Raw genomic sequence first — 17181 nt, 5'->3', positions numbered from 1 at the left:
CCTTTATTAAATCCGCATGTTTCTCAATAAAATCGATCCATAAATCTTTGTTACTTATGGACTTGTGCATCTTTATTAGGTCCGTGGACCTAATGTTTGTCAACTCGTAGGCTTCTCACTCAGCGTGACAATTGTGGGTGTCTATTATTTATTGAACCGTGCGTCTTTGTTAAGTCCATGACCATTGGAATTGAGAAACTTGTAAGCCCATCGTATGTATATATGTGGGTGCATATTTGGAATAACAATACAAAATACTTTATTTTAATTAACACAAAATTTATTCGATTCTCGTGAGAGTGTATATAATAATCCCCGTCTCGCTCCACGTTTTGGTGCCATGAAGTGCTTAGACTTTCATTTGGTGATGTTTCCCCTTTTAAATCCTCGATAGCCTTTTTCATACGTTGCACTTCTTGATTCTCTATTTTTTCGAGTGGTTCGTGCTCTTCCGAAACACATTTCATTGATGTAGCTTCTTCCTCTTCGTGGCAATATTGTGTTCATTCTAACAACCATGACATATCTTTTGGGGTTTCTTATAGAGGTAGTAGTTGAATCTTTAATTTCCCAACCCCATCAATAAGCGCATATATTGCCTCTAATTCTTCCAAATGTGGGATTTCCATCGCGATAACTGTGAATCGTTTGACATACTCTCGTAAATTTTCTTCACTTATCCTACAAAACTTACATTAAGCTTCCGGATTTTTTCTATTTCTTGACCCTCGAAAAGCGTTTCAGAAGTGCATGGCCAATTCTTAAAATGGGCTAATTGACCGGGTCTTTAATTTTGAAATCATACTCGAGTGTTTTTTTGGAAAGCGGAAGAAAACGCTCAACGCGATGTAGCATCTGAAGCGTTTTATAATGTCCTGCCGGAGGGGCCTGGGTAATGCTGTCAGTATATGGGGATTCTCCTATTTAGATTTTCGAAGATGAAAATTTGCTTATCTGATCATTTTTAAGCGTCCAACATTTTCTTCTTAGGATCTTGTGTTTGACCTTCAAGCATTTTAGTTCCTCCTGCCTTGCAGATCGGTTTATTATCTTGATGTGCCAATCTTTGCATTCTGTGACCAGGGGCTGACTTTTCGCGAAAGCATGATTGTGTTCGGCGATCCATGTAACATCCTAGACTAATCCCACATTGACAAAACATGGGAAAGAAGTAGGGTATATAAGTGGACAGATTTCAAAACCTAGTGATGTGTTTTAAAAACCGTGCCATGGCGGGCAGGATCTGGGCCGTTACATTTGGTATCAAAATCATTTTGCTTGCAAACTTGAAAGATGGTGGGGGCAAACTCAACGAGAACTTTGAGTCCCTAAAGGGGGTGTATGTAACATCCTAGGCGAGTCTCACATCGACAAAGACAAAATATAGGAGAGATGTTGGGTATATAAGTGGATAAGCTTCAAAATCTCTATTGACGCGTTTTAAAATCATGTGATATCAGAGTCAATTAGCGTGCAAACTTGAACGATGGTGGGCCAAATCTCAATGAGGATGTTGTGTCCATAAAGGTGTATGTTATATCCTAGCTGAACCTCATATCGACAAAACATAGGAGATAAGTGGACAGGTTTCAAAATCTCTATTGACGAGTATTAAAATCGTGTGGACCCATGGCCCAAAGTGGACAATATCACTAGGGGCTGGGCCATTAGATTTGAAAAATGAAATAGCCCAACCCCTAGTGATATTGTCTGCTTTGGGCCGAGTTTCTGATCTAGGTTTCTCAAATATTGTTCAGATAAGGTCAGCTCTGCTACAGCCTGATTCCTGAACTGAGTTTTGCCTTTAGAGTCCACTCCTTTAGCCAAGTCAGTCTCTATATTGTAAGCCATATAAGACAGTTCTTCTACCCAATTGGCAATCTTGGGATCACAGTCACAGTAAAATTCTGAAAACTCGTTCAACCAACAGCTTGACTTTTGAGAAGCTAGTGTAACTTAGCATATCCATGATCCTCAAGGTTCCTTGGCTCAAGAATTGAATGAGTTCCTTCAAACCATGAGGAATCTTGGATAGAGGGACTGAGTCGTCAATTATTTCCTCCAATGAAAACATGTTAGCTAAGGAAACATTGCTAATATGAAGCTTAACAAAAACTATGTACCTTTGGTTGTGGAACTGCCACAGCTTGTGGAGGATTAAAAGGAGGAATGTTCTCTTGAAGAGGGGACTACTAAGCTTGGACATCCTCATTCTGTAAAACCACAACTTCAGGAGCATGGGATTTTTTTTTTATCCTCCCTTTCCTGATGAACTGCAAGAGGTTTTTTGTTAGTCAAGACAAGACACCAAAGCCCAATTTGTCAATAAGAAATACCGAGCTTATTATCTAGTATAGTTGCCGCTACGACCTCTGAAGGAGAGCCTAAATGCTCTACATCCTCAAAGCCTTCTTCAATAACCTCTTTCTGTGTCACTTCATCAAAAGATGCAGTGACCCCCTTTGCTACAACAGAGTTTGTAATCTGCCTCTCAACTTCTCTTCAACCAACGTGGTTTCTGTTTCTTGACTGACAAAGGGAGATGATCCTTGAGTCACTACTTCCGTAAACTTCTGTGAGGAGGCTGATCCTATACCAAAAGGATCAAATAATTAGAAAAAGTTCAAGACTTCAAAGATAAAAGCTTCGTCTCTTTTACCCGAGGAAGACCCCTACACATCTTGTTTCCTCTTTTTAGTAAGAGGTGTTTCTTCCTTCTCATCATCACTGATATAAACTGTAATCTTCCTTTTGGTGACATGTTGAGGTTGTGAGTCTTTCTAGTGAACTTTTGCACCCCCAGAAGTTGCTTTTTAGCATCATCTGCTTGAATGGCACCTTTGGGTACCAGAACTACTGGCGACATCAGCACTCCAAGTTTTAGGTGGTGATAATGACCTCCTAGCTTCAAGCCTGAAGTCGGTGCTTTAGGAGATTCTGGTGGAGACTAACCTGACCTTATAAAGAGCCTGAGCAACTTCTATTTGGTCAGGACACTATCAACATTCTCCCAACAAATTTGGTACCAATCATCAAAGCCTGTGCAGGTATGATTGGAGAAGGATTTCGCCTGGAAGAATTCCGTGGGAGCATCTCCATAAGCAGTTGCCAACATATGACATCGGTTCAGGGTTTATCGAGTCGCTCCGAATGGAGGAGGCGCGGATGCTGAGGGCGAATAGGTTGCTCAGAAAGAAGAATGAGCGGATGCTGCTGGGGCTGAATAGGTTGTTCTGCTGATTCACGTTGTAGTTTTAGTTCAGCACTTGTTTTATGGGATACGCGTGATATGTTTTTCACACTCATAACATAGACCTTTGATAGGCCACTGGCAGACAAAACACTTTGATTTATATCCCTCAGTACGGCGAAGCCTCATGGGGTGTTCACGGACAAGCTTACTATTAAGAGTTAATAAGGGACACTCTTCGCCCTTGAATTTGAAGCCATAATTTCCGGAGCAGAGAGAGCAATCAGGAGAACCTGCTTGGCAAATGATGAGAGGGTGGCAACACGGCACACGATAGGTTGAGCAAGAAAAGGCAGTCAGGGCAACAGTAAAAATCGCCCGATATCTCTTTCTTGCAAGCTTTGCAGGTCACGAAGCTGCGGTTTTGCATAAAAAGATGTCAGCTGTTGGGGGTGGGAAAAATGGTGGATCTCTCGCCTGTCGTCGGCTGTGCTACTCTGATCGTGATGTCGAGGAGGATGCATAATGGAAACAGGACATTTCACGTCAAGAATTAAACTACAACATTCATTAGGAGTACAGTTGTACATGCAAATTGACGGTAATTCTTGCAGACTTTGCATCCAAATTGGCAAGCAAAGTGAGCGGATGCTGTGGATGGAAAGGGTGATTAATGATCTCTCGGGGTGCCAGAGCGCATGATTCGTGCAGCAAGAATGTGCAGGCACGGCAACCATAAACGCAACCAGAGATTATGATTTATGAGGGAATAAAACAGTCAGAATTATCCTATTTCAATAAGATGGATAGAGCACCTCATAAAAAATTGGACGGGCAACTCGGATGTAGACAATACTAGGCATGAAGCCCGTTCAGTGTATGCTATTATTGATACAAAAATCAAATATTTTTTTCCTTTTCTAATCAGTAGATCTCTTGGTCGTGGCTTTTTCGGTGGCAAAGCTTTTTTAGAGAGTTTGTCTCAAGATTGTCTGCTGGTATATATTTATTGTTCCATCATTTTCATCTTGAAAAAGCGCCCGCTATTACTTATCCAAATATATATATATATATATATATATCCGGGATTTAACGACTAATAAGAATCCGATTTCTGCAAGGCAAAGCAGCCTAGCTAGATTCCGGAAGGAGAATGTCAACAAGAACAAGAAGATCTTCTACTGAAAAAAAAAAGAAGAAAAAAGAGGATATATCTTCGGATTGAGAACCTTGCGAAAAAGAATGGCCGTACTCCTCTCCTGCACAACAGGCACCCGCTTGGGTTCTTGAACAAGGAAACAACATTGTGGCGTCAATTCCTGGTATATAATCACTTAATAGCTTTACGGGGAGTAGGCGGCAGTGTTCTTTCATTATTAATGTGATGCATATATGATGAGAGCTGATATCAGCTGTACCCTGGATCTGAATTTTCAGAGTATTTACTGGTAGTTACTTCACTCGATAATGTGGAGGAACAACTGAGATAAAGAACCTGGACGATAATATTGGCTCCACTAGATTGAAATTGACGGAAGAACACATAAAAGCAGATTTCTGATGTTGTGCCACCCACTGAGGTGGCTACATCCTACGATTTCGCAGCACATGTTACATGGAAACATGCTACCACTCCCCCAAAAGCTTATGTCTACAACCATCCCAAATGTTGTAGAAGTTTTCAGACCGATCGCAAAAGATTGAGTCATGGAATAAGCGATACAATTCCTCTTTTCATTTATCGTATGCTGAACTGCAATGATTACAGATTTGCTCTCATTAGTTGTTACTTTTACTTTCTTAGGTGAAAGTGTACTTTGGATTCAGTTCCATGCATGATCAAGAGAGTTTATGCGCGGTCCTTGACATATTCGCCTTGGCATCTCTATCAAAGTATGTTTCCCTGTTGCCTCTTCTTAATTTGGTGATGGTTTACAGGGAACAGACAATTTCTAGGTGATGGAAGATCAATGGAAGATGTCGCCATCAATGCAACAATCGAATTTATAATAAGCCCCTGAGAGACCTCCAAGACTATATGGCTCGGAGCTTATTCCAGAAAATAGCATTCTACTTGGACTGTATCTGTGTATTTTACGTGTAGTGCATATACAACATATCAATTTCAGTATTCATCTTGCTTCCTCGTCTCTAAATAATGCAAACTTCAATTTCTTTAAAGTCCACTGTGATAGAAAATTCTCCAGTGATCTTCAAGTCCGATAAATTAGGTTTGATCATTAAAAGCCGCGTCCAAATTTTATTTTTTTCTTTATAGAAGATCAAGGTAGAACAGAGCAAGAAGGAGCTGATAAAATGGCAGAGCAGACGAAAATGGTGAACCCCTGTCAAATTTTATTTTATTTATTGAAGATTGATTTGTTGATTTTAATTTTAAATTGAAGCTAATTATTTAACGTTAATATTAATTGTTTTGACAATATCATTTTTCTTTAGTTCCAAAACAGTTCCTGTTTTATAATTGTAAGGCTTCTTATTTATTTCTTTGCCCTTAATATTTCTCTTTCATCCGGTCCATAATAATAATTTTAAAAAAAGACTCATTCTTATTTCACAGTTCAAGAATTCTTATTTCCTACAAAGAATTATAAACTATTTGACTAATACATGTTATATAGTTAGATACTTGTTAACGATGAACGATAACAGGACGTGGGACTCCGATTTCATTTCCACATCCTGGGTTCCTTCTTTATTTATCCAAGCTCGTGGCACACAATCTCATCGGGTAATGAATAAAAGAACAAGTAAAGAAAGTTTATAGTAACTCATGAGAGTGCAGATCACACAATTGTCTTTTCAGAAGGACTTGAGCACTTCGTTTTCAACAATTTAGTACTTAAAAAGTAACTTCAGGCCATAATCAGAAGAGAAGTGCAAAATAAGATCTACTGTTAACAGACGTGAATAAGATCTACTTTGGCCAATGGATGCATGAGATACCTATTAGCATGAAAAATATGCGAAGAGAAAGCATTACGAGACTCCATGTTCATGGCATGTCCGACTCTGCTTCCCGTTGTGCCCGAGAGCTTAATATCTCTTGTTTCTTTTTCTCAAGTTCCTCCAGATCTTTCATTACCATTTCTGATTTTTTCTTCAATGCCTCCGCCTCCACTTCTTTACTGGAAATTTGTCCATCCAGTTGCTTGAGCATAAGGTCTTCCCTTTGTCTACTTTTCTCGGGTTCTTCCTGGAGCTGGCAATCATTTATATTTAGTCGTCTCATATTATTAGCTCAAAAAAGAAATATAGTTCTTAAGCAATATACTATGAATTGTGCAACAATTTTCTTAATTTCCACGAAAAAATCTAGCTAGGAGTGGCTTCTTTTTCCTCCTTCAGGTTTTTCCAAATGTCATTCCTTTCCCAACCGGGACAGAAATTATGATTGAGATGACTCGGAAAGAGTCATGGCTAGCTACTAAATGCTTCGGAAAATGTGGTGGAATTTTGGGATATGTGGCTTACCTTGGGGATGACGCAGTTGATATGAGCAGCACAATTACACTCGCCGCAATAATAAACACCGTGGTCTGGATGCCTAGGTGTCTCACACAGGTCGCAGTATTGCTCATCATAAAAGTCATCAACAACTCTATCATGGAGCACCAACGGATGGAAGTGGAGCTCGTGTCTAACGGAATGGGGCAGAGGCGTGCAACTGAAGTGAAGATTATAGTTGCACGGAACACAACGGTAGAAGTCAATCCTGCAATCATCATAACACACATTGCATTGTGCCCTGTAGAGCTCGCGGCCAATCTTTTTGAAATAGGATAGGTTGTGCTCGTGACGCTGGTGTTTTAGAGTTGGCCTCCTCATAGCACAATGTGCATGGAACTGGATCTTACAATAATCACAGAAAAAGGTGAATCTATCAGAGCTCCGTATGTTTTTAAGACATGCAGAGCAAGGCTTTGATGTATCGAATGGCTGAGGAAGAAGAACGAGCAGATGCTGTGGGTGAATAGGATGTCGTTCTGATTCACGTGGTAGCTCAGCACAGGTTTTATGGATCTTCACGTGGCCACAAATTTCACAGACATAACCTAGACCTGTAACAGGCCACTCGCAGACAATACACTTATATCCCCCAGTTAGAAACTGAAGCCTCGTGGGGTGTTTATGGAGAAGCTCACTGTTAAGAGTTAATTCCTCTTTCGTAGCAGAGAGAGTTTGGAGAGCACATCTCAAATGAAGGCAAAAGAGACACTCTTCACACTTGAATACAAAGGCACACACATAATCAGAGCAGAGAGAGCAATCCCGATAACCTGGTTGGCATATGAGAGGGTGGTCTGGATGAAGAGGGTGCACAATCTCTTGGGCCAATTCGGCGCACGATTGGTGGAGCAGGAAAGGGCAGCCAGGGCAACAGTAAAAATCACCCGATATATCTTTCCTGCAGACGTTGCAGGTGGCTTCAAGCTCCTTTTTTGAATGAAAAGATGTCAGTTGGTGGGGGTGGGAAAAATGATGGATCTGATCTCGCCTATCGTCTGTGCTGCGACTCTGATCATTTCGAGGAGGAGGATGCATAATGGAAACAGCACAATTCACATCGAGAATGAAACCACATTCATTACAGTCGTATGCAAACGGAGGGTCATACTTGCATACATGGCATTTAATCTTACACTCGAGATCAGCAAGCAAGGTGAGCGGGTGCTGTGGATGGAGAGGATGATTCATTATTTCTCGGGGTGCTAGAGCGCAAAATTCGTGCAGCACGAATATGCAGGCACGACAACCATAAACGCAACCGGAGATCCCCTGGCCGCATGCCTTGCATTTGATATAATTTGGCGCATCCACGTGGAAGGATGCAAGAGGATGGTCGTGCGCAAAGTGCTCAATCATCTCCTCCTCGTGGTGGTCCTTGTCCTCGTGCTTTTGCTCGTCCTTATGCTCTTCTTTTTCAGGAGGAGGGAGAGTTGCAGCTGCACATCCCACATGTAAGTCTATTTCACAGTCATGACATTGATAGATGAAATTACCATGTAGCGCGTAACGACACCCATAACAGCGAAAACTCCGGCTTGATGTGGACAATACAAGCGGGTGCTGTGGATGAGAGGGATGTTGAATCCGGGGAGGCAACTCGGCGCACGACTTGTGGAGGAAGAACTCGCAGTCTATGCAATGGTAGACCGGACTGCCTTCCACAGAGAAACGGCAGATCCTGCATTCCCAGCTGAAACTTTCGCTCAGCTCTTGCAAGACCAGGGCATGTTGATGGAAGGGATGCTGAAGAAGGCTGGGGGTAATAGCAGTCATCCTTGAGACAAAAAAACACAAAGAAGAAGAAGAAGAAGAAACAACAACAAATACTAATATAGCGCCTCAGCCAAATCTGAAAGGAACAGGTGAAAGTGAAACTGATCATGTCCCAACCGCTAGCTAGGTAACTGGGTACATATAGATATTATTAATTTAATTTAATATATTGGCCGGCAACATATATTATTTGACAGGAAAAAAGGACAAAGAAAAGAACGAAAGTCTCTATAGGGCAGCAAGCTATTAAATTAAATTAAAATAATTGGATAAAGCGTTTTGTAATTTCATCGATCATGACAGCTTTCTATATATATGTTCCATTGGATCATGTCCCGTTGGAGGGGCCTGGGTAATGCTTCGGTAAATGGGGATTCTCCTATGTAAATTTTCGAAGATGAAAATTTGCTCATCTGGGCATTTTTTATGGTGACTGAAAATTTCTGCTTAGGATCTCGTGCTCGACCTGTCCCTCCCACCTTGCAGATTGGTTTGTTGTGTTGATGCGCCAATCTTTGCATCTTGCGACCATGGACTGACTTTTCATAACAGCATGATCGTGCTCGACGATCCATTCTGAAATCGCCCAAATAATTCCACCATGGATTGACATTGATCTGGCACACCCACTTGGTTTAGTGGACCTCAATCGTTTGGAGAAGCGCATCGTTACTTGTATCTTGTTCTTAAGCCGTGACATTTCTTTTTGAAAGTTTCCCACATGGGGCGCCAAATGTTGATACAAAATCGAACTTCTATTTTACAAGAGATGTTTCACCGAATTTAGAAGGCAAAGCACCCTAGCTGGATTCTGGAAGGAGAATGTCAACAAGAACAAGATCTATCTTCGGATTGAGAACCTTGCCAAAAAGAATGGGTGTACTCCTCTCCTGCACAACTGGCACTCGCTTGGGTTCTTGAACAAGGAAATTATGTTGTGCCATTTCCTTTACCGGGAGTAGGCGGCAGTGTTCTTTCATTATCAATGCGATGCATAGATGCATGAGAGCAGATATTAGCTGTACCCCGGATCTGAATTTTCAGAGTGTTTACTGGTAGTTATGTCTCGATAATTTGCAGGAACAACTAAGATAAAGAACTTGGACGATAATATCGGTTCCACTAAATTGAAATTGACGAAAGAGCACATGAAAGAGATTTCTGATGCTGTGCCATACTCACTGAGGTGGCTATCTGGTGATACATCCTACGATTTCACGGCTCATGTTACATGGAAACATGCTACCAGTTCCCCAAAAGCTCACGTCTAAAACCATCCCAAATGCTCCGGAAGTTTTCAGACCGAGAAAGATTGATTCATGGAATAAGCGATACGAATCCTCTTTCAATTTATTGTATGCTGAACTGCAATGATTACGGATTTGCTGATCTAACAGCATGGAGGAATCCTAAACGGTCCAGGTGCTGGACCAGATAATGTCTTTTCTTGACCGACTGTTTCCAAAAGAATTGGAAAAAGCAGGACCCTTTTTCTCCTTCTTTTTTTTTTTGTGGGGGTTGGATGGGGGGGCTGGCGGTGGGCGGTGGGCGGTGGGCGGTGGGCGGTGGGCTAGACAGTTCATTTTCCATCTGTATATACGCAGACAAGTTCTTGTCTTGAGTGAGTGTTCAGTTAGTGTAAGGCTAAGCAGACAGTTGAGAGATCTCTGCGCAAGAAGACCAAGGGTGAACAGAGCAAGAAGAGCTGAGAAAATGGCAGAGCAGAAGAAAATGGTGAAGCCCTGTCCAAATTTATTTATTTTTTTCCTTTATTGAAGATTGATGCGTTAAATCTTTTTTTTTAAATAAAGCTAATTGTTTAACGTTAATATTAATTGTTTTGAAAACACTTTCGATTATATAATTGTAAGGCTTTTTATTTATTTCTTTGCCCTTAATATTTCTCTTTCGTTAGTTCCAATATTCTTCATGGACTTTAAGTTGAGTTGTGATAAGTAATAATAATAAGAAAAAAAAACTCATTCTTATTTTACAGTTTTTTTTTTGGCCACTCTTATTTCACAGTTCAAGAATTCTTATTTCATAAACTTTTCTTTCATTATTATATTTATTTATGTGGTGTTACCGGATGCACGGATGGCTAATTAAAAATTTCTCAAAACTTCTTTAACTTATCTTGAATTCAAATAGATCTTTAGTAATAATTTTCAGCCTTTCTCACTGGTAATACCTCTATGTAATCGGATAATCAATATTTTATGTCCCTTCAACCCTACAAATTTTATGCTCCTTATAGAAACTGCATTATAATTATGGGGCATTTCTTCGGTAAAGCTTCGGGCCTTGAGACAGGTGGCACATCATCGACTTTGTAGGTATATAATCTGAGCTGTCTGTGCTTGTTAGTTGATTTAGCTTTGCTGCATTCATGCCGAATCACGAATTTCTTTTTGATAGAAATGACATGGTTTATTGAAAATTTGGGCTGGTAGAGTATTTTATTCTTCTATGTGTAAAGAATAAGGAAAGTAAAGAAGCATTCTACATCGCACTCAATATAGTTTTATGCATCAGTAAATATGGTCAGTGTCGTGGCTTTTAAGCGATGGTATTACCATTGTTTGCTTTGTTTGATGCACTGCTGATATGCTCATCTTATTGTACAATGTTTATTTATTTATTTTAGGTCCCTTGAACAAATATTTTGTCGAAATTTCCAGCTGAGATGCTCAGGTTACTGTTCGTGTTAGCATATTTAAACTCGTGGCATCTGATCTTTGACATGATGTGAATTTTGGAAAGTGCACACTAGAATTTGTCATGTTGGAAATAGTAGTCACGATAAAGCTGGAAAGCATACACAAGGTTCGCATGAAAATTCACGTTATACTATCGTAACAGTTGACAAGAAAAGGGATTGCATCAAATCGACTGTGAACTATTTGACAAATACATGTATAATCAGGTACTTGTTACCAATGAAATATACCAAGACATGCGGGACTCCGATTTCAATTCCTCATCCTGGGTTCCTTCCTTATTTATCCAAGCTCATGGCAGACAATCTGCATTGGGTAATGAATAAAAGGTAAGCAAGGAAAGTTTATACAAACTCATGAGAGTGCATATCAACCAATTGACTTTTCAGAAGTGTACTTGAACATTTTATTTTCAATGATCTGGCCCTTAAGAAGTAATTTCAGGCCATAATCAGGATGACAAGCGCAAAATAAGATCTGCTAATAGACGCACATAATGAATAAAATCTATTTTGACCAATGGATGCGTGAGATCTCTATTAGTATGAAAAAAAATGCCAAGAGGAAGCATTACGAGACTCCATGTTCATGGCCTGTCCGATTCTGCTTCCAGTTGTGCCAGAGAACTTGATATCTCTTGCTTCTTTTTCTTAAGTTCCTCAATATCTGTCGTTACCATTTCTGATTTTGCCTCCAATCCCTCTTCCTCTGCTTCTGCACTGGAAATTTATTCATCCAGTTGCTTGAGCATAAGGTCTTCCATTTGTCTTCTTTTATCGGGATCTACCTGGAGCTGGCAATTGTTTATATTTAGTCGTCTCATATTATTAACTCGAAAAAGAAATATACTTCTTCGGCAATATACTGCGAATTGTGCAACAATTTTCTTAATTTCCAAGCAAAGGTCTAGGAGCGGCTTCTTTTTCCTTCTTCTAGTTTTTCCAATCATTGTTCCTTTCCCGGTACAAAAATTAAGATTGGGATGACTCTGAAAGAGTGATGGATACAAAATGCTTCGGAAAATGGGGTGGAGTTTTGGGATGTGGGGCTTACCTTGGGGGTGACGCAGTCGATATCAGCAGCACAATTACTCTTCTCGCAATAATAAACACCATGTTTTGGGTGTTTATGTTATTATTGATACAAAAATCAAACGTCTATTTTATATTCATTGAATAGAGATGTTTGAGCGAATTTAGATATTATTGATCATTCCCTCTCTTTCACCGACAAAAATCTCTTTTTTCAATGACAAAAAAGACTCATGACTTAGTATAAGGAAATAAAAATCTTAATAACATTACTATTAATTGTTTTGACAATACCATTTTTGTTTCCGCTCCAAAACAGTTTCGGTTTTATAATTGTAAGGCTTTTTGCTTATTTTTTTGCCCTTAATATTTCTCTTTCATTTGTTACAATATTCTTCATGAACTTTAAGTTGAGTTTTTATAAGTAATAATAAGAAAAACTTATTCTTATTTAACAGTTCAAGAATTCTTATTTCATAAAATTTTCTTCCATTATTATGTTTATGCGGTGTTAATGCTGATGCGCGGATGGCTAATTATAATTTCTCAAAATTTCTGTCTTTCGTAATAATTTTCAGCTTATGTGACTGGTAATATCTCTATGTAATCGTAGGCGTTAGTCTCGTTTCTCTATCAAAAAAAAAAAATTCTCTATGTAATCGGAGAATCAATTTGTTATGTCCCTTTAATCCTACAAGGTTTATGCTCCATTATAGAAACTGTGATACAATTATACTTTTTTCCGGACAAGTTACTCTTTTTTCCCTTAATTATTATGGAATTTGTGAAAAATCGTCGATATGTTATCTGCTTATCTAAGTTTTTTTCTGCCACTATCTACTTATCTAAGTAAAAAAATGAAGTTTTAATATATTGGAGATTCTACGATAGTTGACAAGTAAAAACAACCACTACAGTTGTTTTATTGCTAACCGTTAGATCCCTTTATATAAAATCCTGGCCGTACACGTGTCTTAAGTATTTTTAGTTTAAGATTCAACCTCATAGTTTGACTATCAATAATTTTGGTCATGCATCTGCTCATCGACGCTCAGTCTCACCCATGAACGAGCCGGATTTGCTTCGGTATTAAATCGTATCAAATTGCACCGGTTCAACCAAATAAAAAATAATTTAATTGTTTCAAAAAATAAAGAAACACTGTACGATATCGTCTTCGGTTCCTCTTCTCCAAATGAACAAGAAAAAATTGAAGCAAACATACAATCTCGAAGAATCCCTAAAACCACCCATGAAAAATTTAATTTCGTCGACAATCATCACCGCCCCGAGACCACCTGCCCTTCCCGACTCTGCCTCCAGCTCGAGCCGGACTCCTCCCCTTCCTCCCCCTTCACTCTCGACCTCACAGTTCGGTAAATTTCTTGCTGAATAGTCGAGGTGGCTCCCGCCCTGATTGCCGTCCACCCTTCTCAGCAATCAGTCGCCGTCCAATTGATTGGTGGAGTAATTTCATTAGCAGTAACATCAAAACCATATGTACAGCAGAGCCAAGCCTATGCCATCCATGCGTATACACACATATCCAGAAACTACTTAATTAATTTATTCTTGCAAGAATTGATCATCTACATACATAATTGATTTTTATTTTTTTTCAATGTCCACAGAAGTTCAAGATTTGCTCCCAATGCCTTCCTGATCACTCTTGACCCATCAAATACACGTAATGGAACTAAGCTTAATTAAAATAGGTCCTCACAGCAATTGCTTTTTTTACTCACAAAAATTTCTTAAATAAATATGAACCCAAATTCATCCAATATGAACCCTAATTTGACCAATTATGCCCAGCTTCTCTCTAGCACAAACACAGAGATAGATGGGACGGATGGGAGGCATGATTCCTCAATTTGTTCCCACATTCCCCCCTATAAGGAGAAACGAAGAGGAAGAAGACGAAGCCCACATGTAGATAAGTGGACGACATAAAAGGAGCTTCCAACATAAGGCGATTACATAATTTGCCGGTGCAATTCAGTTCGAATTAATATCGAAGCGGATCCGACTCGTTCACCGATGAGACCGAACATTGATGAGAAGATGCGTAGTAAAAAATATTGATAGTCAAAATGTGAGGGGTGAATCTTAAAGTAAAAAAATCTATAACACGTGTACGATCACAATTTTAAATAAGGAATCTGACGACCAAGAATAAAACAACCGTGGTAGTATCATCCTTTAAGATATTCCAAATTCTACCGTGCAGATTTCACATCATGCATAACTAATCTTAGCCCTTAGATCTCCCTCAATCTAATCTAGACCATTCATTTTTATAAGTTTTAAATTTCAAAAACAACCCTATAAAATCACGATTTGGTCCCTTTATTATATAAAATGTGATTTTCGTCTACAATTCTTTTCATCAATCTTAGTCTTCGATCCCATCCCAAATCCAGGTTGATGACATGGATTCCTTTTATTGCGCCATGTGCAATATTGAACCAAACTGGTTAAGCAAATCGGTTTCAATTGAATCAACAAATCGGCTTAGAAAATAAAACTGGTTAAAGCCTGCATCACCGTCGCACCGCATCATCAATAATATACCGGCAAACAACGGATGGTGTTGCATTATGTAATGAATTTCTTACCCGACTTGTATTACTTAGACGTACGTCTCCCTCGAGGTCAATTAATTTTCCATGGTGGGATCATCTGTTCTCTGAGACAACAATGAGATAGGACCGCTGCATTAAGACATCATGAGACGGGTGGCCCCTAATTATTCTGTATAAGATATGAGCCAAGCAGTGCCTTTAAGAATTTGCCATCGGAAATTCTAGTTTAGCTATTGCAAAAGTAGACTTGGAACATTGCAGAAGTCTTCGAAGGATAATCGACTCTTGTTTTTTTTTTAAAAAAAAAAAAAAAAACCATCATCTAAAGCAAGTTTTGTCAATCCAGTCATATTCATATTCGATAGTGTGGAACAACATTCTCATCATTAGTTCACCACCCTGACATGTCAGGATATCTACTTTTCATTTTGTAACACCGTTGAAGGTTTGTGGGAGGAAAATAAGAAAGTAAAGAATGGTGATACTTAAAAAATATTATGTATAATAGACGGTCCATAGTAAATGAAGAGAATATAAGGGCTCATATTGATCTTATATAGTATGAAAAATCTAAAAATCCCTACTGAAGAAGGCCCTTAAGATATATACTGTTTTTTTCTATTGTGTTTATCAACATTTGTTGTAGAATAAGTTTCTATAACTACCCATGATCCATAACTAGATTTTGTTACTTCTACTAATAATTAAGATAATTTTCTTTTTGATAAGACTACTTTTTACAAATATATTTTAAGTCATGGGTAGCACAAGCCTCTAGGCCGACAGCCCTAATCATGTTGTAACTCTGCTCAATGATTCCAGGATTTACTAATGTGGTTGATATGTGCACCCCTTTTTCCCTCTTTGTCAGTTCCTTTCTTAAAATCGTTTGTGCTTTTGACCCAGCATTGCGTCCCCATTGAACTTGGATGAGCCAATAACCATAGGGTGTGCCTTTGCTTACTGAGGTGGAATCAGGCCATGCCCGAAAGCTCATACAAAGAAGCCCACATTCTTTTTGTTTTGTTTTTTTTGTTTTTTTTTTGTTTGTTTCCTTTGGATATAAGTAAGGTTCCTTCCTTATTATTCAAGCTCATATGGCAGACAATCTGCATTGGCTAATGAATAAATGGACAGGTAAAGAAAATGTATAGGAACTCATGAGAGTGCAGATCACACAATTTGGCTTTTCAGAAGTACTTGAACACTTCAATAATTAGTAATCTGGTCCTTAAGAAGTAATTTTAGATCATAATCAGAATGACAAGCGCAGAATAAGATCTCTGCTCACAGATGCACATAATGAATAAAATCTATTTTGACCAATTGGATGCATGAGATCCCCTATTATTATGAACTATATGCCAAGAGAAAGCATTACGAAACTCCAAGGTCATGGTCTGTCCGACTCTTCTTCCTGCTGCGCTCAAGAGCTCAATATCTCTCGTCTCTTTTTCTTAAGCTCCTCCAGATCTTTCATTGCTATTTCCCATTTTTCCTTTGACATTTCCCATTCTTTCTTTGCCAATTCCATTTTTATCTTCAATGTCTCTGCCCTCGCTTCTTTACTGGCAATTTGTTCATCCAGTTGCTTGAGCATAATGTCTTCTATTTGTCTTCTTTTCCCAAGATTTACCTGGAGCTGACCATCATTTATATATTTAGATTATGTTTGTTTGGATTTAAAATGAAGCACTTAAAATTAAGTGCTGAAAATTTAATCATTTAGAAGTCGATCTTGCAATCATCGTAACACACATTGCATTGCACGCTGTATGGCTTGTGGCCTATCATTTTGAAATATGTTAGGCTGTGCTCGTGACGCAGATGTTTCAGAGTCAGCCTCTCGATGGCACAATGTGCATGGAACTGGATCTTACAATAATCACAGTAATAGGTGAATCTCCGAGAGCTTTCCAGACATGCAAAGCAAGGATTGTATTTGTCGAGTGGCTCAGAAGAAAGAAGGAGAGGGTGCTGTGGGTATGGGTGTTCGGGTCCGGGTACCCTTTTTTTTTTTCCACGATACACGGACCCTACCCTGTAATGAACATGTTCCAAGATTTTGGAACCAGACCCTGCCCTGTTGAGTCCTGAAACCAGAATATATCCGAAACTTGTATTATATCACAGGTTCCAGGTATTTTGTTGGGACTTGTAAATTTTTTTGTCTCGCTAAATAAAATCGAAAATATCTTATTTATAATCAGTAATCACACCAAACAGAATGTCGACATAGTTTTACATTAATTCACAAATACATCTACAACAAAGAGTAATATGTATCATCAATTCATCTACATAACTAAACATCCGTAATACGAATTCATCTCACTGAGGACACACCGAGGTCG

General features: G+C 39.0%; 1 protein-coding gene across 1 annotated transcript; it reads right to left on the bottom strand.

The window, feature by feature from the left end:
- Positions 1-5943: 5943 nt before the first annotated feature.
- Positions 5944-8842, bottom strand: LOC116208262. Its single transcript, XM_031541608.1, has 2 exons — positions 6683-8842; positions 5944-6410 (listed from the first exon to the last, which is right to left on the bottom strand). Exons 1-2 carry the CDS (start codon positions 8489-8491, stop codon positions 6204-6206), a joined length of 2016 nt encoding a protein of 671 aa, XP_031397468.1. The 5' UTR covers positions 8492-8842; the 3' UTR covers positions 5944-6203.
- Between the last annotated feature and the right edge of the window lie 8339 nt (positions 8843-17181).

Source organism: Punica granatum, chromosome 5, assembly GCF_007655135.1.
Source record: "Punica granatum isolate Tunisia-2019 chromosome 5, ASM765513v2, whole genome shotgun sequence".
Lineage (NCBI taxonomy): Eukaryota > Viridiplantae > Streptophyta > Magnoliopsida > Myrtales > Lythraceae > Punica > Punica granatum.
This window is presented reverse-complemented; position numbering and strand designations above follow the sequence as displayed.

What these genes read in the sequence shown, in the direction of transcription:
- LOC116208262 (XM_031541608.1), bottom strand. Translation starts at nt 8,491, where the DNA reads ATGACTGCTATTACCCCCAGCCTTCTTCAGCATCCCTTCCATCAACAT. An exon ending in TCAACTGCGTCATCCCCAAG is followed by an intron (nt 6,411 to 6,682) that starts GTAAGCCACATA and finishes AATGATTGCCAG; the next exon opens with CTCCAGGAAGAACCCGAGAA.